This window comes from Hyaena hyaena, unplaced genomic scaffold (genome assembly GCF_003009895.1).
Source record: "Hyaena hyaena isolate Hyena2069 unplaced genomic scaffold, ASM300989v1 scaffold_327, whole genome shotgun sequence".
Classification (NCBI taxonomy): Eukaryota; Metazoa; Chordata; class Mammalia; order Carnivora; family Hyaenidae; genus Hyaena; species Hyaena hyaena.
Genome location: NW_024080962.1, coordinates 1,350,228 through 1,367,513, shown reverse-complemented (window position 1 = coordinate 1,367,513; position 17,286 = coordinate 1,350,228). Strand labels below are relative to the sequence as shown.

At 46.0% G+C, this 17,286-nt stretch overlaps 1 protein-coding gene across 1 annotated transcript in view; it reads left to right on the top strand.

Moving 5' to 3' along the window:
- Positions 1 to 3,399: 3,399 nt before the first annotated feature.
- RAB2A (RAB2A, member RAS oncogene family) overlaps positions 3,400 to 17,286 on the top strand; it is an 86,105-nt gene continuing 72,218 nt past the window's right edge. The window contains exon 1 of the mRNA XM_039249125.1: positions 3,400 to 3,731. Within this exon, the coding sequence (XP_039105056.1) occupies positions 3,686 to 3,731 (46 nt within the window). The 5' untranslated portion in view covers positions 3,400 to 3,685. The remainder of the gene's footprint in view (positions 3,732 to 17,286) is intronic.

Sequence of the window (17,286 nt, the reverse complement as noted above, 5' to 3'; positions counted from 1 at the left end):
TTTATACCCCATCTTGTTTCAAAGAGGATTCAAGACAGCATATAGGCATAGAGAAAATAAAACAAGACATGATGAATTACATGTAGGAAAAAAAAATAAAGGTAGAGACATAAAATAGAGCCAGGAATGGAATTGATTTTTAAAATATGAAGTTATACAGTGACTAGGCCTTCACTCCCTCCTGGTAATTTTAAATAGTTATGCGGTAGTAAGAGTTATGTGTTAGGTATACATTTTTCGGGGCGCCTGGGTGGCTCAGTCAGTTAAGCGTCTGACTTCGGCTCAGGTCATCATCTCACAGTACGTGGGTTCGAGCCCTGCATCGGGCTCTGTGCTGACAGCTCAGAGCCTGGAGCCTGTTTCAGATTCTGTACCTCCCTCTCTCTCTGACCCTCCCCTGCTCATGCTGTCTCTCTCTCTCTCAGAAATAAGTAAAACATTAAAAAAATTTTTAAGTATATATTTTTCATAATTTATAAAATATTTTCACATAGAATATCTTATTTGATCCTAAAATGACCTCACTAGGCAAATATTACCCACATATTCCAGAAAAGGAAAATGAGGCTCAAAGAAAGACTTGAAAACCAAGTCTTTGCTCTTTTCATCAGATTATACTGCTAAGTACAAGCGATCGTTACAACTTCTGTATATCTCAGGAGTGGAGTAATGCACTTCAGTCCTGTGCAAGAGCAATACGCATGGACTCATGCGGCCCTGACATGGTCATGAGAGAAGAATTGAGGATACTTTTATAGGTAGCTTCGGACCTGGAGGTCGGATGGACATAAAATTAGACTTCAGACCTTGGAATAGCCCTTTAAGCCTTAACTCCTTCCCTTTATAGATGGACACATTGAAGGTCGAAGAGGCCAAATGATCTTTCACAATCATCCAACCAGTTACTGGTAGTGCCACAAGCCAGGCTTCCTCAAGTTTTTCTGTTTTGTTTTACACTGTGCTGCCTCTACAGCTCTACATCCGTTTCTATGATTTTTTTTTTTTTTACATACTCAGCCCTGATCTTCTTTCTCTTCAGTGTCCGTGTCCCTCTGGTAAAGTACTAGATGCATAGTGACATGGCGACAAGCCGCTGTGTGACCTGGCACCAGTGACTTCTCCAGCAACTCACCTCCTCCAACAGTACGGGATTGCCTCTGACCCGTATGGACTTCAGAACTTTGTGTGTCACCCCGACAAGGCTGTCCTGCTGAGGCTATTTGTAAAGGCCATACCTCTGAGGGTAGAAGGCAACCTCTCCTGTAAGGAGGGGCCATTCTAGATGTCTATCACTCAAGAAAGACCTGACGCTCAGGCAGGAAGGACAAAATGGCCTCTGGGACCCGGAGGCCCCGGGCAGGGACCTCCCCTTCCCTAACGTAAAAATAAGTGAACCAGTGTATGCAATGCCGGGTAACTTTTACGTCAAATTCTTTTCTAACATTTATTCATTTTTGAAAGAGAGGCTGTGAACGGGGGAGGGGCGGAGAGAGAGGGGGCCAGAGGATCTGAAGTGGGCTCTGCACAGACCGCAGAGGGCACGATGTGGGGCTCAAAGTCAGGAACGTTGGACTCGAGCCAACCTGCTGAGCCACCCAGGTGCTCCGCACGTCAAATTCTTGGCTGCTGTCCCTGAAACTTTGGTAAAATCCCCTCCAAATACTCCAGAAGCAACCTGTGAGTTCATACCCGATGAGGCCCTTCAAGCCACGTATGTAGGAAGTAACCAGCCACAGCCCCCTCGGCGCGAAGGTGTCGGGAGAACTGCAGAAGGAGAGACCCCAAAAGGGAGAGAATATTCTGCGAGCAACGACTGCCCTTCCAGTGCCAACATCAGAGGGTATGGGTGAGCACACGAGCTTCCAACAGCAACTTGAAACGCTTTCAACAGAGCCATGAACTTTGCAGATCGTGTCCTTTGTGCCTCCAGCTCCCATCCCCGAAATTTCGTCCTTTTGACAAGCTCTTACTCACCAGCCATAGTCCTGACACCAGCTCCGTCCACCACCTCTTCTTCCAAAACCGCGCTCCTTTAGACCAGCGCCTGCTGCGTTCAGCCGCAACGCCCAGCGACGCAGAAGCAACGGGCACTCAGAGTCGGTTGATTGAACACACTCAATATTAGTTGAATCAACAAAAAAGTTACTTCGCTTTTTTCCTTTAAGTGGATTTTTTCGGGGTGCCTGGGGGGCTCGGTCAGTTAAGTGTCCCGCTCTCGATTTCAGCCCAGGTCACCATCTCACGCTTCCTGAGTTCAAGCCCAGCATCTGGCTCGAGGCCGACAGTGCGGAATCCGCTGGGGATTCTCTCTGGGATCTTCTCCCACTCGCGCACGCTCTGTCTCAGGATAAACTTCTAAAACCCCGAATCTCTTCAATAATTCCGGAACGCTGCAAAAAAGTTGAAACTGCACGTGGAAAACTCAGGGAAAAGCAGCTTTTTCCTCCATCCCCATCCGTGTTCCAGTCGGTGTTCCTTGCAGCGGGACTACCACATACGGGTATTTCAGTGTATCCTGGTCCTTTTTTTTTTTTTTTTTAAAACAATGGTAAAAATACACATACTACCCATATAACAAAATATACTTTATAAATACGCGGACATACTTAGCACCTAACTGTTACACTGAGTATCTTCTGTGTAAATAGTACATATAATGTATACAGGCACCCGGCGATTTCTGTGCCTTGTTTCTGCAAGGCTTTTTTTTTCTTTAATGTTTTATTTATTTCTACCAGAGAGAGAGAGAGAGACAGCGCGAGCAGGGGAGGGTCAGAGAGAGAGGGAGGCACAGACTGAAACAGGCTCCAGGCTCCGAGCTGGCAGTCAGCACAGAGCCCGACGCGGGGCTCGAACCCACGAACCGCGAGATCATGACCTCAGCGAAGTCGGACGCTCAGCCGACTGAGCCCCCCAGGCGCCCGTCTGCAAGGCTTTTTTGAAGAGTCCTGGAACATTCCAGCCCGGGGCCTGCCGTGGTTTTCTTCGGTCTCTACTGCACGCCTGCAATCTGCAGAGTCCCACTTCCCGGCCCAGCCCCCGACCCCGACAGTGACACCGCCGCCCCTGACGCCACCCCGGCCGCCCCGGCGTTCCCGAAACGGCGCCCCGCAGGCCCCCACACGACGCGCCCCGCGCCCGCCGCAGGGCGGAAGGACGCGGCGCTCGGGCGCGTCGCGGCGACGGAACGAACCCGCCCCGCCCCGCCCCGCCCCCGCGCCTCCGGCCGCCGGGGCCGCCCGCTCCCACGAGCCTCGCCCGTCTCGGGGCGGGCGGGGAGGCCGGGCGCGGCCGGCGGGGCGCTGGGCGGGGCTCCGGCGGGGCGGGGCGGGGCTCCGGCCGGCGGGGCGCGGCCGGCGCGGCGTGCGGGGCTCCGCCCCTTTCCTCCGGTGGCGCCGGCGGCCGCAGCACTTCCGGGTCGGCGCGGAGGCGGGGCGGAGGCGCCGCGGCGGCTGTTATTGTTCGGCTGGGCTCGGCCGGGCGCCGTCTCCGTCGGCTCCGCGGGTGTCCGTTTGTCCGGCTTCCTCTCGGCCCCTGTCTCCCGGCGGCTGACGGCGACGGCTGCGGCGGGCGGGGCCTGGCGTTTCGGGGCCGAGCGGCGCCGGGGCGAGGGGCGCGCAGGAGGAGGAGGAGCAGCAGCCGCCGGAGGAGGAGCCGTGAGCCCTGGCACCGAGCGGCCGCGGCCATGGCGTACGCCTATCTCTTCAAGTACATCATCATCGGCGACACCGGTGAGGGCCCGGGCGCGGCCGGGCGGGCGTGGGCGGCCTCCGCGGGCCGCGGCCCGGGGGCAAACGGCGTCCGGCGCCCCCCTCGCGGCCGCGCCGCTCCGTTTCCGCAGTGCTGGAGCTGGTGACGTGGGCAGCGCGAGCGGCTGCGGCCTGGCCGGGCCCGCTCCGCCCCCGCCGCCCGGGCCGCCCTGCCGCGGGGCGCCGCCGGGGCCGTCCGGGCCGGACGCGGACGCCGCCCTCGGGAGAGAGCGGGAGAGGGAGGCCGCGCCGGCGGCGGCGGGAGGGTCCGGGGCGTCCAGGCCGCTCCCGCCGCCTTCGCCTACGCGCGCCGGTCACGGGGCTGCGCAGAGCGCTGCTGGGGTGGGACGGCCCCTGCGAGGGGGGAGCCGACCTTTGTTTGAAAGACCGCTTTCTGAACCCCCGCAGACCCCAAGGCAGCATAAGCCACGTTCGTCCCTGGGGCGGCCAGGGAGTCCCTCTCGAGGTCATTGAGGCGTGAAAGTTGTGTCGACTTTTGCCACGTGTAAACTGGCGTTATCTGAGAGTGATGCAAGGCCGCGCGCTGCTCTGGGCGTGTGCTGGCGTGTGCGCGTGTGCGCGTGTGTCAGGGACACTGTGATTTCTCGGACCTACCAGGTACAGGGTCACCACTGCCAGTTTCCGGGTGACGCGGTGTACGTTCGAAGCAGGGAGAAGCTCCGCTGTTGCCACGTGCGATAACATCCGAGGATATCTCACAGACAAACCCATTGTCCAGGATGTTCTAATACTTGGTGATTTGGGCATTACTCTGCATCTAATAATAAAACCGAGGCTTGTTCAGGTGTTATAACTATTTATACACCAGAGTCTGATTTCAGTGAGAGCTCTTGCACAACTCTGCACCCCTTGCACAACTTGGGAAATGTAAGCAGCACGTTGTGGTTGGACTAGGGATGTAGCAAATTCACGAAGACAAGCAGGTTGACTGTGGCCTAGAAGAAAAAAACCTGCTGCGATAAATACTGCTTTTGGGCAAGATTTTTTGATATGTGTCTTTATGGAGTTCCGGCTGGTTTTCTATGTCAGGTCCTGGCCAGAGCAGTGTTTTGCAAATGCTTAGTAGCAAATTTGAATACTTAAAAAAGAAGCTGTGGCGTATTTTGAAGGAGACGGAATTGGGTCCAAAACGTATTGGAAAATTTTTTATTTAGGCCGTGAACCCAAGTTGGAGAGGGAATAGCTAAGATATAATGTGTCTGAGAAGTAGAAAGAAGAGTGTGCACATTCGGCAGGTGAGCAGATTAGCCTTTGCAGGTTGCCTTCTTTGAGCTCATTTATTGAGCATCTACTATGGGGAGAGTATTGTGCTGGGAGGAGTGAGCTGCACATACTAGCCAAGCTGGTGCTCTGTTCTCTTGGAATTTGCCCTCATTCAGAAACTGCCCCAGGCAGTTTCAAGGGAAGACATTCCTTTCTCCACTTTGTCTCCGATTTCAGGCCCTGAACACTTGACCGTAGACTATGCAGGGGTACTTTCTCCCCATTCCGGCCTCTATAGTTTACTGTCAGGTTACTGTTCCTGAAACCTGGCTGGTAGGAGGGACTGTTCCCTGCTCACGTTCCTTAGGTGACCTTCCAGGAACTCCATATTTTAGCCTCCCTTTACTGTGCTGGCCTTCTTTCCCACTGCTCTTACCTTCCGCCAGGGAGGCCCAGCAGATGATTTCTCTGCTCTTCCCGGGTCCCTACGCTCCCCCTGCCTGGAGCGCCTTCTCTGTGGAAATCCTAGCAGCCCTCCGAAGCCGGGCCCAGGTCTTCCGTGATGCTTTCACATGTATTCAGCTCTTTGGATGTGTCAGGTTTTTGTCTGGTGTCCTGGCTGGCAGTGATGACCACTCCTTATCTGGATGCATCACACTTCATATTTTTCTGATGTTAATGCCGACTGTTTCATAGATACTTCTGTAGTCATCTGTACGTGATTATGTAGTTCTCCAGGGCACAGACGAGTATGGCTTTGCATTTCAGGAAGAGCCTAGTAGAAGGAAGGCCCTGTACATTTAGTTAAATTAGTGGAAGAATAGCCAAACAGGCCACTAGGCTCATGTCAATATACATTAATAACTTTACTGTAGGGTTCTTTTTGCCCAATTCTGCCCCATTTTTTAACTGACTCTGGCCAAAATCCTTTACTGTGTTTCCTTAATTGAAAATATATGCATAGCTATAAACTACACTTACTGTGGCCCTCCCCACAAAAAGATGTTAAATCGGTAGTGTGATATCCATCCTGGTTTTTTATATAAGTTATAGTATGAAAAATATGCATCTTAGGATGAAGGAAATTGCTACTTTTCCTGTTTTTCACTTTCCCTAGTTTATAATAAACATTTTTAGCCTTCCCTTGTGTAAGGAGATAAAATGAGGACAGGTGGAGAGCACCATGCACGTTTTGTCTTTCAGAATTCCCTTTCACAGAAGAGATTTTTGAAAACTTTTTACATCATGATGACGATGACACTGTTGAAATTTTTGTTTTCTTACTCTGTGGCCAAATGCAGTTAAAACACAGCTTTAAAACTTTTCGTTGGTAGTGTCTTGTTCCTGCAAGGTCACTTAGGGAAATGTGTCATTTAAATCTAGGTATAGAGTGGAAATTGGTTTTTAACAAGCCTGACCTAGTAGCATAATCGGATAATTACAAAATATGGAAAAAGAAAAAATTATAATAAGGCTGTAATTGTTGCCCCTAAAATCCCGGCAGCTGCCTACCTTGTTAACCTCATCACTAACCACCCCTTCCACGCCACCAGCTGGGCACACAAGACACAAACCCAGTGGTGTTCTGTCTGAAGTACCTCCCCCTTCCCCCAAACAGATGAAAAGAAAGGTTAGGTCACCACTTTTTCACCCGATCGATCGATGGACTCTCAGGCCTCCATTCCTCTAAGCCGGTTAAGAGCCCGGTGCCTCCTGTTGTGTCCGCTCCTCCCCTCTGCTCTTCCTTCCCCCTTCCTTCCCCCTGCTCCCCATCCACACGCTATGTTTTTTACTTTTTCTTAAAATCTTGTAAGGACAAGTGCTATAGAAGACGTAAGAGCGGCCTGGTTGCACATTGTCAGTGTCATCTGAATGTATTTTTTAAATTGAGATATAATTGACCTGTAACATTGTATTAGTTTTCGGTGTAGAACATAATGATTTTGTATATGTATATATTGCACAGGGATCACAATACGTTTTTTTGGAGAGAGAGATTGAGAGAGAGCATGAGCTGGAGCTGGACAGGGGTGAAGAGGGAGAGAGAATCCTAAGCAGGCTCCACACTCAGCGCGGAGCCTGACGTTGGACTTGATCCCACGACCGTGAGGTCATGACCTGAGCCAGAATCAAGAATTGGACACTTAAGTGACTGAGCCCCCCCGGCACCCTCACAGTTTAATAGCTTTGAGGAACAGTAATAAGTTCTGCACGCATGCTAAGTACAGACCGTCATCAGCCACCTTTTCTATCCCGAGGCTTTCACTAGCTTCCCTTCCCTTGCCTGTCTTCATAGTTGTGCAACTTCTGCATCGCTGTATTGTTTAGTTTTGCCTGTTTTTAGATATGCTGGTTGTTTTATTAAACGAGAGAGCTGAAACATACCTTTCGGAAGCATCTAGAAATTAGGCGGTGTATTTTGGCCTACTTAAATTGTTGTCTTATACATGTTATTTGTAGTCTCCCAAGATTTTTGACTAGCGCTTTCCTTTTCTCTCCTAACTCGTTTGCTTGCTCCTTGCTCGCCTGACATATCGCCACCGGGACCTTTTGTCGGACCGTACAGGCCCCGGTCCTGCTGTCCGCGCCTGCTGCCTCCGGGCCCCAGATACAGGCCTCTTCTTCCTCTGCTCTTGTCCCTTTCGTTCTCGTTCTCTTCCCGCCCCTGATGCAACGTGAAATTCGTGTTCTCCTTTATCGCTCCCGCGGCTCCCTCTCCCTCCTTTTATCTTGCTAGCTCGCCACCTCCGCAGCAGCCGGTAATTTTGCTGGTGTTTTGAGCCGATCGCAGTTTTGCCAGCTCAGCCGTTTTGCTCTCTCTCGGGCCCAGCTGTGCTCGCTCCATTTTGTTACGCTCTGCTCGTCCCGGTGTGAGAGGCGGTGCCCTCGCTTACAGAAGATACAGCCACAGACCCACCTCTCTCGTCCCCCTTTTTAACTTTCCACATGAAACTGTCCCGTTTGATTTCGTCAGCTTTGCTTGTGTGCAGGTTTTACTGTACGTTCTCGCTCCTGTTCCTCACGTGAAAACAGAAGTCACCTGACAGAAAGATGCCGGGTCCCGTCTGCTGCCGCGCGCGCGCGCCCCCATTGCAGTCCCTGCCATGTCCCTCAGCTCGGGCGACGTGGGCCTGTCTCACCCTCAGACATCCAGTTTACCAGACCTGCGGCGAGTCCCGGGCGTCAGAGAGAGAGCACGAGCCGGGGCGGGGGGGGGGGGGGGGCGGGGGCAGAGGGGGAAGATGAGAACAGAGCCCAGCGTGTGGCTCGGTTCCACAGCCCTGGACTCATGACCTGACGCTCCACCGGCTGGGCCACCCGGGAGCCCCTGGACATCTGTAGTTTTTTAAAGGGGCTGTTTTTAGTGGTGGTGCTGTGACATTTCCTCTGCAGGTCTGTCATGAGCCTTTTGTGTCTATTTTTCTGCAGTTTATTTTTTGTTGTTGTTGTCAGATTTTTTCCCTTTCTGGAGTTTTAAGTTAATCCCTCAGGTATATTCAGGCTGAATTTATATGGAATTCTTCATCCTGTTAGTTTTGGGCCCTGTCAACGTAGTAGATTCTCGTGAGCAATCCTTCACACTTTTTATAGTTTGTACACTGTATCAAAAGTTCTCCATTTTCTATTCCGTCAGGAGATACATGCAGTTACCGCTTTATAAAGGAAGCAGCAGCTGTATTGTCCAGGGCAAGTCATTTATGTGTTTCTTCCCATGCCTCCACCTCTCATAAGTGTTTAGTCTTCGTAACTGTGATGTAGCTCTTTACGTTTCTCCCACTTTGCTCTTCAGAATGTTCCTGTTTTCAGCTGTAGCTGACAGTTGCTGTGTTTCTGGTCAAATCTGAGGAAGGCAGGAAGAAAATGAATATTGACGGGATGCGTGCTCCCGCGAAGGTCTTGGCCCAAGACAGTGCCTGGCACAGAAGATCATGAATGTGTGCTCGGCAGCCTCTACTGGGTGGGCTACATACATTGGGCAATTTATTTTTGTTTCAAAAGGGTTAACATTTGGGATGGTTTTATTCATTAAAATGGGAGAGAGAAGGTACATGAGCTTTGCGTTGCTGCTGTAACAAACTGCCACACACCGAAGCAGCTCGGACAGCACAACCTCGTCTAAGGGTTCTCAAGTCCTGTGTGAGTTCACGTGCGAGTTCATGTGCGTGTCCGTGTCACAGGTCTGACATCAAGGTTTCAGCAGGCCTGGGTTCCCTTCTCTGGGGTCTTGCTCCATCTGGTTGTTGGTAGAATATCCCTTCTTGCAACTGTGGGGCTGAGATCTCCAATTTCTTGCTAGCTGTCTTCTGAGGGCCTCTCCCGGCTTGTGGAGCCCACCACCTACCCACATTCCTTGGCCCCTGACCCCCTCCCTCCACCTTCAAGCCCAGCAACAGCAGGCCACACCCGTCCAGGGTTGCACCTTTCTGAGTCTTCCTGGGGCGCCCCATCCCTCTGCTCTGACCAAAGCTGGGAAAGGTTCTCTGCCTGTAAAGTCTTGTGTGATTAGATTGGATCTGGCTGGATAATCCAGGATAATCTCATCTCAAAGTCTGTGATTTTAATCACATCTGCAAAGTGCCCTTTGCCACAGTAGAGTGCCTATTCACTCCAGGTGTCTAGGGACTAGGGTGTACAGTTCTTTAGGTGTGCACTCTTCTGCCTAGCAGAGAGGGCTAAGGAGAAAATTAAATTGAAGTCAGAGGCAACATTAATACCTGATTTTGTGTACACCTTTTTGAAGTGGACACCGTATCAAGCAGTGCAAAGAGAGCACCCTTCTCATTTATGTTAGTGATAGTGTGCAGTGCTTTTTATAAAAGTAGTATGCGTGTATTGAATTATTTCTGGTCGTGCGTCTTAGAAGGCATTTTAAAAGACTCTTTAAGGGGGAGATGGGCATGGAGGGGGCCACTTGTGGGGATGAGCACTGGGTGTTATATGGAAACCAACTTGACAATAAACTATTTGAAGAAAAAAAAAAAAGACTCTTTAAAAGACTACAGTGTAATGTGAAGGATGTAAATATAAAGTTAGTTTATTTATACATATAAGACTTCTCCAGTATAACTCATTGAATCTGAGCAGTAATTTCCATGACGAAGGCTCCATATTACAGGTGAGGAAAGGGAGACTGATTATCATATTGCACAGCTAGTAACTGACTAAGCTGGAATTTGGAATTTGAACCCATGTCTTTCTGACTCCAAAGTCTGTGCTCTTCCACATCACATGTATTTCTTGATTCCCACAAATGACCTATCAGACCTCTTGCTGGCTTACCAGCTTCTTGGCTTATTGAGTTGCTGTGGCAGTACATGGCCCCTCAGTCCCCTTGACTGAAACAGATGCCGCCTCCACTCATACAGAACAAGGAGGAAGGATAAAACAACCATAAAATCCTGTCTGTGCCCCTCACCAGCTGTGTGACTTTGGGCCGCATCTTTAATCTACCTTGTGTCCTCATCTATAAAATGGAATGAATAAAAAGTATACATAATACTGACTTGAATAAAAAGTGATTACTGTTTCATCTTTTCATCCTGCTTCTTTCCATGTTCTCATAATTTTCCAATGTGCATTGCAAAAATAACACAGACTTGGCCAGTCCTGTATAGTGTTTGAGTAATTCTCTTCATAGCAGAAATAATTTATTTTGTCCTCCATGTATCCTAATATGTTGATCTTTTTTCCTTTATATCCCTGTGTAGCTTGCTGGTTTGTGGCCAGCTGATAACTTCAAGGGGTCTATTATCCTTGACTTGAATTTTCTTTCCTAACCTCTATTGGTGTTTTCTTGCACTTACTATATGTGTTTGCATGTATACAGAAAAAAATTTTAAGGAAAGTTCCTTACTTTATCAGCATTATTTTAACAAGATCCAAAACTGTTTATCAAGATTCATTTTATTCCAGATACCTGTATTTTTAGCAGCTTTATTTAATTTAGTCTACATGACTGTTCAAGTCTAGTAATGATTTTAAAAGACTCTAGAGTTTTGTTCTGGAAGGATCTGTTTGATTTTAAGGAGCAGAGACCTACTCCAACTGGCTCCACAAAAGAGGTTTTGGTAATAATGTAAAGAGTGTCCATAGGAATCTAAGAAAACCTGTAAACAAGTCTTAGAGAATGGGCCACTTAGAAATGTTTTCCTTTCATGGCTTTTCTTTCAACCCTTGAGATAATTAAGGATGTGAGTTTTTTGGTTTTTGATTTTTTTAATATATTATGTGTATATTTAAGTTTATTTTGAGAGAGACTAAGCGAACATGAGTGGGAGAGAGAGAATCTCAGGCAGGCTCCATGCTCAGCATAGAGCACAGTGCAGGGCTTGATCCCATGACCTGAGTCAAAATCAAAAGTCGTATGCTTAACTGATTGAGCCACCCAGCCAAACCCCCCCCTTTTTTTTTCTCCAAATTTAATTAATTTGAGAGACAGAGAGAGAGTGCAAGTGGGAGAGAGACAGGGAGAATTCCAAGTAGACTCCATCCGTGTTGTCAGTGCAGAGCCCGATGTGATCTGGTTTGTGAGATCATGACCCGAGGTGAAATCAAGAGTCAAATTCCTAACTGACTGAGCCCCCCCAGGCACCCTGACAATCTTTTTATCGATTTCTGACTTTGTTTCATAAAGAAAAGAGCCTGTAGACTATGTGTGTTGATTCTTCAGTTTTTGAGGCTAATTTTTGTAGCCAGGTACTTGGCCAGTGTGCACACATTTTCCGTGTGTGCTTGAAAAGTGTATTGTGTACATTGTACATTCAGGGTTCCCTACACGTTCATTAGACCAGACTTGCTATTCGTATATTCTTAATAGTTTCTTGAGTCTTGAGGTAGATGTTAACATATAGTATGACCATGGATTTCTTTTTCTTTCTTTCTTTCTTTCTTTTTTTTTTTTTTTTTTTTAGTTCTGTTAGATTGATCCCAGCCCTCAACCCCCGTTAAATTTTACTAGTGTGTGAGGTATATATGGCTCAAGTCTTTACATCTCACTGACGAGTTGTTCTTGGTCATTAAGTCACCCTCTACTTTTTACATGCTGTGGGTGGTTTGTTTGGTTTTGTTTACATATTGTTTATTTGGTAGTGTAGTTTTGGGTACTCAAGTGTTTGATATTAATTTTGAGTATTATTTTTTGGTTCACATTTGCCTAGTAGATACTTTTTCATAATTTTTCCTTTTTTCTTTGGCATTGGGTTTATTTTGTTGTTATTTTGTGCAGGAAATGAATATTACAGATATAGTTGAAGCCCCTTGTATATATTTTACTTCCCTTTGGTACCTAGAGATAACTACTCTCTTGACGTTAGTGTTTTCTATTTCTAAGAAGGTTTCCAAATGATTATTACATATGTGTGTAGCACTTGTAAACAGTGCACAATAGTTTAAGTATTTTTTCAATTTTATATTAATGGAATTTTACTGTACTTGCTCTCAAACTTTTTGTTCAGCATTATTTTGAGAGATTTATGTGTCTTAATATATTTTGCTCTATTTTGTTAGTAGATTGCTAGATTGGTTTAGTTTTAATTATATTCTGGTGGTTTCATTTTAATTCTGTTGTGTTGTTTGACTATACCACAATTTTCTCATCCTTTTCCCTTGAGGAAATTTTAGGCTCGGCTCGTTTGTGGTGTTATAAGACAGTACGCTGTATGCGTTCTTCCTCTGCCTGCCTCCTTGAACACGTATGCTAGCCTGGAATTGGGGTGCAAGGCATGCACATCTTCTGCTTTGCCTGCGAATCTAAATCGTTCTCCAGAGTAGTTAGCTCTCATTTTTGTTCTTGCAGCCCTACTCAATTGCCTTTTTTTTAAAAGACCTGTGTTTTTTATAAATCCCATTGCTATGTTATTAAAAAATTCAGTCTGAGAGGCTTTTACTAGGAGAATTTAATCATTGATGGAATTTGAATTAATTTATACTACGAGGCCCCAGTGTTGTTCAGTCGCACGGGCAGGGATCAAGGCACAGATCACGGGCATGCCCATTTGCCCTGGGCTTCCTGCTGCATCCCAGTGTGTCCCAACAGGAAGCAATACTGCGGTCACATTTTTCAAGCATGTATAGTGTTGTCTCTTCCTTATACGACAACGTAGAAAGAGTCTAATGGAAGGAGGATACCTGCCCCTAACTCCTCCGTGTGCAAATGAACAATTAAAACTCCAGAGTTCCCCGTTTGTGAAATGAGTATAGAACCTGCCGAGTGCACCCTATAGGCTTGTTCACCAGTGCTGTAGGTTTTGATTTTGGTTTTTCTGCAACTTTATACTTGTCTTTGAATTTCATGTGTCAGTGATTTGTTTCATTTATTTAGTTGATATGTCAGTGTAAGCAGTGGATTCATGCTTGTTCTGCCCCCAGTGTTATTAATGTTGATGAAGAGCTCCTCCTCTAGCATTTGTCGACCTTTAGCAATAATTAGATGCATCTAGGAGACCAGTACAGTTGACCCTTGAATAACATAAAGATTAGGCTCGGCTAAACCGAGCTCGGTTTAGCTCGGTTAGGCTAAACCAACCCCGCCACTGTCAAATCACATTTACCTTTTGATTTTCAGAAATTTAATTACAAATAGTGTACTGTTGATGGGAAGCTTTACCAGTAACATAAACAGCCAATTAACACAGATTATGTAGGTTACATATATTATATACTGTATTCTTATGATAAAGGAAGCTCAGGTAAGAATGTTATTAAGAAAACTATAAAGAGAGAATACATTTATAGTCCTATACTGTATTGAAAATAATCCGTGTATAAGTGGACACGCGCCGTTCGAACTCATGTTCAAGAGTTAATTGTACTGTTAGTCTCAGTCCTCTCTGGTTATTTTAGCTTAGGCAGCACTCTTGAAAACTTTCCAAGAGCTTGGTATTTGTAACTACAGTATCTTGAGTCGTGGAGGGGGTTCCTCTGCGTACCTGTTACCTTGGTGAGGTTCAGACCTCTTCCACTTCAGTTTTCTCATCTAGAAAAAGACAGTAGGACTGCCTGGCTAGTAGCTATCCCACAGCGTTTTTGGGTTCGAAGTAGAAAATGTGTGCAGGTATCTTGTAAGCTGCAAAGTGCTTTCCTAATAGTAATGCCTTACACATAATTTTTCTTTTTCTTATTTTTTTTAAGTTTTACTTATTTAAATAATCTCTACACCCCGACCCCAAGATCAAGAGTTGTGCACTCCTCCAAATGAGCCAGCCAGGCACCCCTAGAGATAATTTTTTGAATCTGTTGAGCATCCTAAAGTTAAGTTAGTGGAGGAGGTCTTGTGTATATAGCAAACGCTTATTCGTTTGCTTATTTCCAACTGTAATTACTTGAGTTGAGGGAAATAAGATCACATGTTAATCTGCAAAATGGCAATTCTTTCGTCCTGAAATTTTCTGTGGACTCCATAAAGGAGAGTCATTTCCTGTGTCAGAGAGCTTCACAGGCCACCTGAGATTGAAATAAGATGAAGTAGGAGGCACTCTCTTTCAGCAGTCCCCAGGAAGGAGATATTAAGGTTAATAGTTACCTTCCACCTCGATTTCTCTTACACCCATTCTTGGTACCTGAGATACCTCCTGAATGAGTTCTCTCAATTTTGAACCCCTTTGGGCAGTTTTTTTTTTTTTTTTTTTTTTTTTAAATCTTCAGAAGTCTGATATAAACGAATCTGTTGACCAAAGAATATCTTTTTGTCTTCTTGGGCAAAGTATTGTTAGTTCAGTTTTAACCATCTCAAAGGTCAGAGTAAAAGTACACATTTCCAAAATCACTTATGCTCAAAGCTTTATTTAATTTGATATGGAAATTAATAAGTAGGGAAATGAGTTATTAGTTATACCTTAAGGCAGTAATAATTGTATACTTGGTAAATTGATTCACCTGTCCTTTAAGTAAAGGTATTTGTTACACTTTTTCAATGTAACCTTTGGGATAAGGTGAAGAAATTCTACTGGTTTCACAGCTAGGTGGGGTTTTAACTGGTAGAATAACTGTATCCATAAAGGGCTGCCCTTGTAGGCAAGTAGGGGAAGCACGCTGTTCCATTCAGTCCTGGGTTTTTTAACATTTCACATTAGTAACAACTTGGATAAAATCCAATTTGGTTGAAAGAGCTAATGTGTGGATTCTACCAGACAGAATCCAAACTGACCTTGACAGGCAGAATGATTGGCTAAATTTAGCGAAATGGAAATTATTGAAAGTAAAGCCTTATATTTATTGTAAAAACAACCATACAAATACAAGATGGAAGTCAGCTGGTAAATAGCACATGTCTAAACACTTGATATTTTTATATGACTTGGTTCAGTATGAATCACATGACTAATAAAGCCAACAAAGGAATATATGTGACTCTAGGTCTAATGTACAGACAAGGCAGGTAAGAATTCCATGTCAGAACTCCACTACAGTTCAGTTATGGAAACTTGTTTCTTTTTTTGTTTTTTGTTTTTTAATTTTTTTAATTGCTTTTTTATTTATTTCTGAGAGAGAGAGACAACGTGAGCAGGGGAGTATCAGAGAGAGAGGGAGATGCAGAATCTGAAACCGGCTCTAGACTCTGAGCTAGCTGTTAGCACAGAGCCCTACGCGGGGCTCGACCCCATGAACCGTGAGATCAGACCTGAGCCGAAGTCGGACACTTAACTGACTGAACCGCCCAGGCGCCCCTGGAAACTTGTTTCAGAGGGATATCTACACATTGAAGTCCATGCTCGGAAGACTAATTGGGGTAGTATGATGGCTATATCAACCATGATATTGTTGGAACAACTGAAATAACAGAAACATTTTTTTAATTCCCCTGCCCACTGAAATAACAGAAACAGTTTAACCTAAAAAAAAAAAGAGAGAGAAGACTTAAAGGAGAATATAATAATGACTTTTAAATGCTTAGGTGACTGTCAAATAAGAGTGGCTTAAACCTATCCTTTTTGGCTTTTCATGGGCAGAACCAGGACCGTTTGTTAGGGTTTTTTTGTTTGTTTTAAGTTTATTTACGTACTTTAAGAGAAAGAATGTTTGAGTGAGCAGTGGAGGGGCAGACAGAAAGGGAGAGAGGGAGAATCCCAAGCAGGCTCTACACTGTGAGCATAGAACCCAGTGAGGGGCTGGAACTCACGAACCGTGAGATCATGACCTGAGCAGAAACCCAGAGTCAAACGTTTAACCGACTGAGCCACCCATGTGCCCCGAGGACCATTAGTAAAAGAGAGATTTGGACTCCCTATGAAATGGAAAAGAGTGGGATGCCTGCCTGGCTCAGCTGGAAGAGCATGTGACTCTTGATTTGGGGGTCATGAGCTCAAGCCCCACGTTAGGTGTAGGGATTACTAAAAAAATTTTAAAAAAAGAAATGGAAAAAGCTTAAGTGGTGAGTTGGTTTGTTACTGAAGTTGTTCAAACAGAAGTTTGATGAACACGTATTAAGGCCTGGAAGATGGAATTTATGCAGAGTAGAGAATTGGATTCATTTTTGTTTTTAATGAAATTTAAGATCCTGTTTGGGCACTGCTTGTGCTGGAGTTAGAAAAAGGAACGAGACTGTCCCTCCCTATGGGGAATCAGTTTGCCATAACTACGAGGCAGTGGCATGGCGGAAGGTACGAAGTACTGAAGGAGTATGGAGAGGATTCATTCTAACTGGAATGAATGGCTCATAGCAGACTCAGGTTTCCAGCAAACATTTATTGAGCACCAGCTGTATGCTGAGTGCTATGCAATGGCTTTCCATGTATGTACCCACAGTAATCCTAGGTATCTGTTGACTCTGTTTTACAGATGATATATCAGGTGTGATACCGGTAGACATGATGTCATTTATTTGAGCAGCCCCCTCACCTAACCGTCCTAAAGAATCTCTGCTTTTGCTCCTGCTTTATATTTGTTTATGTGGAAAACAGAGCTGAGCTCCCCACAGTCTTATATTTTGCCAGGAAGCCTATACAGAGTGTGGCGGGGAAAGGGTTTTGTTAGGGTTTTGTGGGGCTTGCAGACTAAAGGAGTCTGGGGGCCCTACAGTGAGAGGCATTGTGTGGCAGAGTTTAAAGAGTTGGTTTGTTTATCCTCTGGCGAGCTTCACAGAAGCCTTAGCCCCTGTCTCTGAATGGGGTAATTTTTTTTTTTTTTAATGTTTATTTTTGAGAGAGTGTGAGCAGGGGACAGACAGAGAAGAGAGCGGAACAGATCTGAAGCCGGCCCGGTGCTGACAGCACCAAGTATATGGGATAAAATTTTACCCTTAACTCAGATTTCTGACAGTATTTAGTGATCCCGTTCCACCTTTTAATCCTTTCTTCTTTCTTGGCCTTTTTTTGCT